The sequence below is a fragment of the Phocoena phocoena genome, chromosome 1 (assembly GCF_963924675.1).
Source record: "Phocoena phocoena chromosome 1, mPhoPho1.1, whole genome shotgun sequence".
Lineage (NCBI taxonomy): Eukaryota > Metazoa > Chordata > Mammalia > Artiodactyla > Phocoenidae > Phocoena > Phocoena phocoena.
In genome coordinates this window covers 107,357,066-107,367,607 of record NC_089219.1, presented here as the reverse complement: position 1 = coordinate 107,367,607, position 10,542 = coordinate 107,357,066, and the positions used below count along the sequence as shown (strand labels likewise).

General features: G+C 42.2%; 1 protein-coding gene across 1 annotated transcript; it reads right to left on the bottom strand.

Annotated features, from left to right (window-relative positions):
- Nucleotides 1-33: 33 nt before the first annotated feature.
- Nucleotides 34-240, bottom strand: LOC136139907 (uncharacterized). Its single transcript, XM_065898216.1, has one exon. The coding sequence runs from the start codon at nucleotides 238-240 to the stop codon at nucleotides 34-36; it is 207 nt and encodes a 68-aa protein (XP_065754288.1).
- Nucleotides 241-10,542: the final 10,302 nt, after the last annotated feature.

Sequence of the window (10,542 nt, the reverse complement as noted above, 5' to 3'; positions counted from 1 at the left end):
ATCCTGAGCTTGCAGCCACAAACAGGGACGGGCTCACCGAGTTCCTCTCGGGCTGCAGCAGAAACAGCTGCTGAGGACAGCGGCAGTGGCCCACTGCTTGTTGGGTGAGTCCCTTAGCGCTGGCCACCTGCACGCCTTTTTCCTCTTTGTTTTTCTCCGCTGTGGAAGTGGGTCCTGTCCCCTTGCGGCTCCAGCATTCTCTGGGTGTGTGCCTCCTGCTGCCAAAGGAAAATCTCGCATCTCCAGGGCACACTAGGAGCAAAAAGAGCAAAAACAGAGACATCAAACACCCTTACAGCAGGACCAAGGCTAAAGCACCGCCAACTTGATGGTGCAGAGCTAGATGGTTCCTCAGCTTCCATCAGGGTTAAAGAAAAGGGAGATGTTCATATTCCGGCCAAAAGGCCCTGGTGCTAATGCAGCTGAGGGGTGACTAAGACTTTCTGCCAAGCATACAAGCCTCCCACCCAAGCTTCGTGTACCAGGCATTTGTAAGCAGATGAGAAAGACATTTTTATCTTTAGCCGTATATCCTCCCTTACATTTCTCTACATCCAAATACAAAACCCTCAAAAACCTGGGTTTTTCTTTCTTCAATACAATGCTTTGAAACCACTGAGTACTCCAAATCCATAGCAACTATCTGGTGTTTCACCTCTGATGGCTCTGAAATGTAACCAACCCAACCCAATTTCAAACCATGAAACAAATTACTCTCTGTTTATATTCTCAGGGCCTCAGGGTGGGGAGACATTAAAGGAGGTACTTTTGAAATCAACTATTGAGCCAATACAATCAGTTCTGTCCCCTGATTTCTATCATCTTTCTACTAAATTATGCTGAGTACGTGTCCTGTGTTCTCACTGCTTAATGACAGGAGCTGTAGGCATGGGTAAGCATGGGAATGATCCATAATGCAGAAGGTAAAAGAACATCTTTGAAGGCTAAGATATTTTTTGAGCCAATTTGCAAGGCTAATTTGAAGCATAAAGGTCAAGAAAATATTCCCAAACCTAGCCAGAGAACAAATGAGAAAGCCCTTTATTTAGGGAAGCCTAAACAGGGAAAACCAAGATACACTTTCAGTCACTGCTTCTTCCAGGGCAGTTCCAATGTGGTTTTTTGGTAACCACTGTCCCCCCGCACCTCCCGCTCTACCTTCTGGTATCTTATCCATGGGGTACAGGATTGAATGAGGATATTAGAGGCAGGATTACTGGCTAAAGAATCAAAGGGAGTTAGAAGTAGCTTAGGTGTTACATACACTTTGAGAGGCCTCAAGAACTGGACTAAAATTGGGAGGGTCCATTATATTCTAGGACTTGGCACTGAATATGATCATTGTCAAGTGTTAAATGTCTATTTCTTCATTTAGAAATTTGCAACAGTCCCAGCGATTTTACCTGAGACCATGAAAGGAATTTATGGAAGTTCTGAGTGCGTATAATCACGTTTTTTTCTTTTAAATGAAGAAGTCAGGAAAAAGAAATAGAATACAATGTTACGGAATGTTTCTATGCTGACCTTGGGAGAAAGCATCCTAAAAATATTTTGGTCTTGATTATATTTAAGGTTGTATGTTTATCCCCCACCACCTTTAGCTTTTTTTGTTTTTCCAGTTTAGATTATAAAACGGATTGTGGTTGTCAAGTTCAACATAATATATGATCATACACCATATTGTAACCTCCCACTAAACATCGGGAATCACTGGTAAAACAGAAGTGGTAAATGAATCTTGCATGGACAAAGCCATCAGAAAACATTCACCTCAGGAAAAAAAAGAAGCTATCACCTATATAGTCTCCTTCTGTAACTTCTTCTGGTACTTTCTGTCTGCCTCACACATTCTAGCACTCAATCATACGTTGAATTGAATAGTCCCATGTGTTTTCTTTGTTTTTTTTTTTTTTTTGCGGTACGCGGGCCTCTCACTGCTGCAGCCCCTCCCGCCGCGGAGCACAGGCTCCGGACGCGCAGGCCCAGCGGCTATGGTCCACGGGCCCAGCCGCTCCACGGCACGCGGGACCCTCCTGGACCGGGACACGAACCCGTGTCTCCCGCATCAGCAGGTGGACTCCCGACCACTGTGCCACCAGGGAAGCCCCCACGTGTATTTTTTATCTCCCTATGTAGACTATGCTCTTTGAAGACAAGAACCTTGTTTTAAAGTTCTTCGGTTTTTCTATAATACTCAGCATGATGTACTAAGAATGTGGTTGGACTCGTGGTGATGTACCCAGTTCCTCCCAGAGCAGAAACACCTGGCACTTGTGTTGCACTCTCCTTCCAAAGAAACTCTAAACATATTACAAATATCAAATCACCTCAATATGCCAGGCATTTCTGATGAGCTGGTAGCAAAGATTATTTCTAATAATAATAATCAACGGCATTTTACAGATGAACGGATGGAGCACACAGGTGTGAATGGGCTTCTCCCAGGTTTCGCATCAGTGCTCTCTGACCTGCTCTTTCCTCTAAGCCATCTCCTTACCATTACCTTATGGGTGGAGAGACAGCACAGAAGGCTGAAACAAGCTTGTGGGCTCACCTAGTGATGGGAATAAAATCCAGGTGCTTTAACCCCTAATCCAAGGGAGTTGTTGAAATAAGTCACCCTAGCTTTAGCCTGACACCAAAAACAACGAAGCAAGAAATCTGCCAAGTATCTTATCATACAACACCAAAGAATAAAATGAGACTCTTTCAGCTCCTACATTTTCAGGTTAGTGTTCAAATGTTTACCTTTAAGGACTAGAAAAGATCTTCCACAGAATGGTTAACTGTAGCCAGAGAGAGATATTTCCCCAGTATAACTAAATCTCCTAACTCTAAGATCTGCTTATATAATTTTTCTCTCTTTTCTTCTTAAATAATACTTAAGATTTTTACTATGTGTACATACTAACTCATTCACAACAACCACAGAAGGCAGGTCCTACTACTATCCCTATTTTAGAGATGAGGAAACTGAGGCTCTGAAACAGTAAGTAATTTGCCCAAGTAAGTTGGGTCGCACCCCAGTAAGTGGTGGAGCTGGCATTCAGCCAGACACTGGCCATGCTCTTCATCACTGCAGTGCCTGGCTAAGCATGGACTTGGTGGACAAGGTGAGCCAGTACACAGAAAATGCTTAGCAGCACAACATAAACATTCAGGTTAACCATGACTACTGCCATTCTCTAGCAAGCTCACCCATCCTGCCTAATGGCATTTCTTACCTTCACCGTCTCCAACCAGCATCCTCCTCTCCTAGTGCATGGCCTTGCCCAGGACTTAACAGGGATAAGAGAAGTAACCAGGCAGGATTCCTCACCACCAAATCTGCAAATCTCTTTTTATCAGTACCTATCCCATCTTTCTTCCCTATTAATGAAACCGAAAAAAAAGCCCACTTCTCCCCAAAGGTCAGTCCTACCACAGGTGGTCTAGGTCCCATCCCTTCCAGCTTACTGAGCACCCTCACTCTCTCCAGTGGCCACCTCTCTACATCCTGCATCTCCTGGATATTTCCAATCAGCTTCCAGACATGTTGTAGTATCTTCCAGATTAAAAAAAAAAAAAAATTAAAGCAAAACAAAACCAGCTCTGGCATTCTATTCCCCTTTGGAGCCAAGATTCTCTACTAGAGTTGGTAAGACACAGTCTTCAGTTCCTTACTTGCCATTCACCCTTTAACCATTTTAAACCAACTTCTACCCACAGATCACAAAAACCATGACTTTTGTTAAGGTCACCACTGACCGCTTTTCTAACCTCATCTTACTCCATCTCGTAGACTCTGCCAGTTGATCACTTCCTTCTTGAAACTCCTCTCTCTCGGTTCCCATAATACCACACCTTCCCAGTCTTCCTCCTTCCTCTCAAGTCACTCTTCATCTGCTTCCTTTGCTGGCCCCTTCTCTATCCAATCTCTACAATTTTGAGTTCCTCACGACTCTACCCTGGGGCGTCTTCTCTTCTTATTCTATAAGCTCTTTACATGCCAACAACTCCCAAATTTCCATCTCCGGCTCAGCTTCTGCTCTGCGGACCTGTATACACAACTGCCAACTTGACATCTCACTAGATGTCTGAAACCTAACAAAGACAAAGATGAATTCTTCTTCTGTATATAGCCTCCCTCCCAAAAGTATTTTCCCTTCAGTTTTCTATGTTTTAGTAAATGGCACCTTCATCCACCCAGCTGCTCATGACAGAAATTTGGAGTCATTCTTGACACCTCTCTCCCTCACCCCTAACCTTCCATATCAAGTTGAATATTTTTACTGAGTGAAGAAAATCTCAGCTTCAGTGTTTCTTCTTCAGAGAGAAAGGATACTGTATAGCCACTAATCTAGACAAAATTCTCCATTACACTCTTTTCATAGCATCCTGTGTTTTTCCTTCACAACATTTCCCATGTTGTATGATTATGTGATCATTTGCGTAACATTCATCTCTCATGCTAGACTCCATGAAGGCAGGGATCAAGACTGATTTGTTCATCCTTGTATTCCTAGCACTTACTATAGTGTCTGACACGTGCTATTTGCTCAAAAAATATCTGTTGAATAAAAGTTGAAGCTTTTCCCCAAGATCATCTTTCTAAGCCACGCATGCTCTCTAGTGCTATCATCCATCAGGCTACTCACCAAAACCCCAAGGGTCACGATACAGCAGTGCTCATCCTGGAGGGGAGGAGCTTGCGGAGTCCAGGAACCCCTGTCTCAAAGGTGACCCTCACCTGGATGAGGGTAAAATAAAGAAGAAGAGTTTCTAAGTGATTAGAAAAAAAATCAGTAGTATCATTGTTACTATCTTAAGAGAAGAACAGGTTTCCTATTTATTCTAGAGTATTAGTTTAAGAGGAAGTTATCGCCTCCCATGTAAACAGAATCACCTTCCAATTATTACAGGGTATATTATCCAATCTGCAGGTATCTCAAGGGCCTTGTGACTTTCCCTCCTTCCCAACTGCATATTTTCTTTTCAGAAACTGGAAAAATATTAATAAAAAATAAAATCAATTTTTCTACTTTTCTGAACATTTAGTAGGAAAAAAACCCCTCACATTTTTGCTTCTTCCCATTCCTAATTAGTACAGAGAATTGAGAGCTGACTGTAAAGGTGAAAGATTCAAAATTCCAGATACACTTTTGAATTCACAAAGTGCACACCATTCACAGTTCCTCCCTACTCTCAACTGTAACTCTACATGTCAAGCATGCAGCAAGGAAATTTATTTTCACATACTTCTGTGGGAACATATGACTGAACAACAGGACCATATGATTTCCTTTGCTTGAGAGCCTACTGTGTGTGAAATGCTATACTGACTTGAGCTAGATAATTCAATAGAACACTAAGTAACTCACCAGGCAGAACAATTTCCAACACTAGTCCTTGTAAACTAGAATTATAACACCAAGCCTCCCCCTTTGCCCAGAATTTATAGTTTTGAAATGGCAAGGAAGAACCAAGTTCCAGATTGTCCTAAGGCCAAATTATTTAGGAATCTTTAAAAGGAAACTCTATAAGGTGACAACAAAGCTGTAAATAAATTCACAAATTAGTCTAACTTAGGTCAGAATCACCTCTATAATTCCGATTTCAACTTTTCCAATGATCCTTTTCCACTCTCCTGCTCTAAGAAGTCAAGTTTATTACAACTATGTCATGTTTAACAAATTTCGTTTCTATGCTATGACCACTACACCATAAAAGGCATAGTATCAAACTTAGAATGTGGAACTAAAAGGCCTCAGGATTCCATTCCTAGCTCATTCTTAACTTCTGGCATGCCAACTACTCAAAGGCTTCCTCTCAGAAAAAGCACACAATAGGAAGAACCAATCTTTCCCAAACATGTGGAGAAAAGAAAACTATACTATGGACTTACATAGAAAACTTTGGTCCAAACAAAATGCTAATATATGTTTTCATATTCAAAGAGTAAAAACTCACCTACTGTCCTTCAAGCTAACAAACTTTAAGCAAGCAAATAAATTTATATCAAGCTCAAGAGTTTCGACAGAATTTAACCATTCAAAAAGGAACGTCATCTATCATCATTTAGAGTAATGGCTACCCAAAGTAAAATGTCAGCACAAATATCCCTTCTTTGTGAAATTTTCCTTGATTCCAAACTATCCCCAGGAATGTCCTCCATGGCCCCACAGCATTACACTCATGACACTGTTAGAACATTTTAAAAATTGTTTCCCTGTTATATATAGTCAGGGAACCCCCTGAGGAAAGGGTCATCATCTCAGGGCCCAAAAGAAACTCAATAAATGCTGGTTGATTTGTTTATTATAATGAGCTTGAGACTTGTGTACTGCTACTCTTGCCTCACATTCATACAAATCAATGATGACACAATAAATACTTGTTTAACTTCTTACCATCTGCCTTTCCTAGGAAATACTTTATTGCAGAAGTCCCTGTTCATAGGAAAGTACAAGGTAATTGCACTTACAGTTATGACTTGCATTTAACTTGATGACCTCTGCCTTGGGAACTGCTATAGTAATGAACAAATATAGTTTTAACTTACAAGAGACCCTACAGAAGCAGAAACAAAATCCAAAATGCACAGACTGAATCACAGAAGTTACGTGCTCATCATCGGGCTCTTTACCTTTCAAGATGTCCAATTTGCTCTCTCTTCTAACATTGGGACACAGAGGAACTTTCCAAGAGTGATCTCTGCCTCCCAAACAGAAAGGAATTTTTAGGTCAAAGTGGAGTAACACCAGCTAGTCCCACATTCAGTCCTACAGGAATGAGAAGAATGGAAAAGTTCATAGCCCATCACACCATCGGCAAAGAAAACCACCCATTCCCCAATGCTCTGTGACCAAAACAATATTTGGAAGAAGGAATAGTAAGAAAATAATTAGGTCAAAAATGGGGAAGGAAGGCAAAACCACTAAAACCCAAAATGCAAGAAGCTGGAGCACTATAGCCTACTTCTATCCTATTGAAGACTGGGAAGTTTAGAAAAGCAAAATCCATCAGGCACAAAAGCCTCATTCTAATCACTGCTTTTAACTTTCTCCCCAACCACGAACAGTTATCACAGGTTGTAAAATAGACTTTTATTTCATATCTTCTCTATGCCCTTGTTCTTAGCATGGTGAAGATGCTGAAAAAAAACTACAAAGCTTAAAAGGCAAGTGGCCATTAGATAATTCAACTTTCAAAAATCGGCAGGTCTACAGCAGGACCTCTTAACCTGGGATCCACGACCTCTTAAGGGGTCTCTGGAGAGACTTAGGAGGGGTGGCACCTGTGAACTTGGCTGGCGAAAATTTTGATCTTCACACTCACTAACCTCCAAGTAAAAGTTAGCACCACCTTTAACTGTGAATGTAGGTAACAACCCACAGTAGAATTAGCAATCCCCTGACTATGTCACCAAGAGGAACCACAAAACACTTCACATCACATTACAGTTGTTGCAGATCTCTCAACATAATATTTACACTCATCACTACTTCAAAATTATAGTATCATTAGGCCTGAAGCTACATTTTGTTATTTAATGTAAACATACAAACTACTGTATTACAATTGTTTAACAGTTTGATAACTGTTTCCATGTCATTTGTAATTCTATATATTTTATGTTATACATTTAAAAAACATGATTCTCAGAAGAAGTCCTATGCTTCATTAAATTGCCAAAGGAAAACATGGGACGTAGAAGATTAAGAACTTCTGATCTAGAGCACATAAAGTTTCTATAGACCCTAACATAGTCACCAAGGCAGACAGACAAGTAAGTCATTCCATTAGCAGTACTTCATAGTTGAAGAAAATTAAGCCACCAGGAAGCCAAGTAACATGTCCAAGGTCACACAAATTTAGAGTCAGCATCAGCCTAGGTTAACACTCACAGCATGTACAGTCCCACTCTCTCATGGGGACCTTTGCTTACATTTCTACAAGTGTCATCAGTATCCTGTTTTACCACTAAATGGGGAAGAGGTATCACCTTTCAAAACTAATATAAAACCAAAACCTGGACAACAGAACAAGGTGGATGTATAAGGTACTTCTTTTTGTTCTCTGATCAAGCATGCTGCTGTAATTGTTACAGAAGCTGAATTTGGTCTGTTCCAGAGATAGCAGTTTTTTACAAGTGAGAAAAAGTTGGGCTACGTAAACTTTCATTCCCAGAAGTGTCCAAGGCACTGTGCATGCATTGTGAGTGGTTAGGGCAGTGGTATCCCCACTTCATAAATGGGAAAACTGGAGAATAAATATGAGAGATTTGTTTAAAGTCACACATAAGTCAATGGTAAAGCCAGCTTCCTGATTCCAAGTTCAAGGCTCTAACCACTATACCAGATCACCATGATCAAATATTAAGTTGATTATAATGCTTGTGAAACCTCTGTACTTTTTTCCCCCTACAAGCCAGAGAGCATTTTCTTTTTTTTTTTTTTCTCTTCGGTACGCGGGCCTTTCACTGTTGTGGCCTCTCCTGTTGCGGAGCACAGGCTCGGGACGCGCATGTTCAGCGGCCGTGGCTCACAGGCCCAGCTGCTCCGCTGCATGTGGGATCTTCCCGGACCGGGGCACGAACCCGTGTCCCCTGCATCAGCAGGCGGACTCTCAACCACTGCGCCACCAGGGAAGCCCAGAGAGCATTTTCTTTTGATCCGTGGGAACAGACACACTTTTGAAGGCTATGGGAAAAATATCCCATAGAATAAATTCCAAAGTACGTAAGTGCTTTTTCACTTACACTAGTCATCTAAGAATCCAGGTCAGGAATCCTTAGCTCAGGAGCCAAGTTACTACATAAAACCTGCCTTATAAGAAGAGAACAGTTTGGAAATTGTTCCTTCATCTTTTAGTCAATGACCTTCTTATCGATCTACCATTATGTTTAGGAACTATTATCATCTTACATTCAACACTGTTATTATGCAATAATATTCTAATGGTTCAATACCATTAGATCCTAGATTCTAAAACTATGAAAGGTCATCCCTATCTCAACTCTGCATTAAATTTTCTCTTATCGAAACCACTAATTCATGGAATCCTCATTCCCCAAAGCATCCTTATGCCATCTAATTGCTTTTATTAACCCATTTCTGTGTTTTACAGATTGGGTCTTTTTCAATAGTTAGTAAGGAGGTCTTTCTTAAATTTGTACTTAGGACCATAACATTGTTCACAGTAAATCCTTGTTAAACCTTCCCATATCATTAGTATCCAGTCAAAAACCAAAATCAACAGAACAACCATGTTGTACAATCTCCATGAGGAGTGAAAAGTTCTTGTCCACACAGGAGTCTTACCTACCAATATTCATTTGCACCCCCTACCCCTTACTCTCAACTACTTATCCTTCCTACCTGCTAATTCTGATTCATCACTTTGTGCTCAGTGTACAAGAGTCCAGATCTCTGACCTAAGAATAAACACTTAATTCTTGAATACATCAAATGCTAACAAATACTCCATCACACACCATTGATCAAAATGTAACTCTTTACACAGCCACTCAATCATGTTCCCACTAAAGTCATTGCCAGGGATCTGTCCATGTCTGCCCTAACCACAGTCTAACTCTGCACCATTTCTACCCCACCTTAGTCTCTCGCTACCAACACATAGTTATGTCCATTTCTCTACTTTGTTTAGTAACTTTAATAGTCTCCAACTGTCTGCAATCTAGGCTCTAAGTCACTCCTCTCTATCACAGGGCAGGGCTCTGGAGGACAGATTTCAGGCCTCCTCCTTCAGGCTTGGGAGCCTTCACCTAAGGCCCCCAGCAACACTGTTATAGGCCTCTGGCCCTTCCCTCTGAACATAATAACCAACCCTGCTGTTTTCTCCTTGGGATATCTCCATTTCACCAGGCTCGCCCAACACTAACCAGTGACATCTTAATAGTCTTTGCAACTTTCAAAGGTTAATGGCTACAGCTCCACTTTGGAAACCACTGGTGTGTCCACGACCCCCACAATGACTCAGTGACCTAGACATCCCCACCTCACCTGCTGGAGCCCTTTACTACACGAACATTCTTCTTCTTCGCTTTCACTTCTCCCCAACCCTCCAACAAGTCACTGGCCTGCAAAGTCCCCTGTACTTCACTATCCATCTCCGGGGTCTAACAGACCCCACCAGACTCAACTCGAATTCCCTCATTTAGCTCTCCATCTCGCCCCTCGAATGCCCCTTCACCCAGGACCCTGGGACCGTCCCATCTCATCGTTTAGTCTCTCCAAGCACCGCCTGGGACACATCCTCTAAAAAATAAACCGAGAGATGCCTCCGTCTCTCCCCACCACTCAGTGAGCGGTGGGCAGAGGACGCCCCCCCAACTCCCCCTACAGGTTTCTGTAGACTCAACTCTAAATCTACGACCTCGACCCCCACCGCTTCTCTCCCCTCACCCCACCCCCCCAGCCCTACGCGGCTTTCGCTACCCCTGCCCTCAAACCCGCTCAAAACACGCGGACGCGGACCCGGCCCCCCCACCCCCGGCTTCGGTCCTTCCCCTCCCCCTCCCCCTGAGGTGCCACTTACCCC

Coding starts and splice junctions, on each gene's coding strand:
- LOC136139907 (XM_065898216.1), bottom strand. CDS start 240: ATGCGAGATTTTCCTTTGGCAGCAGGAGGCACACACCCAGAGAATGCT.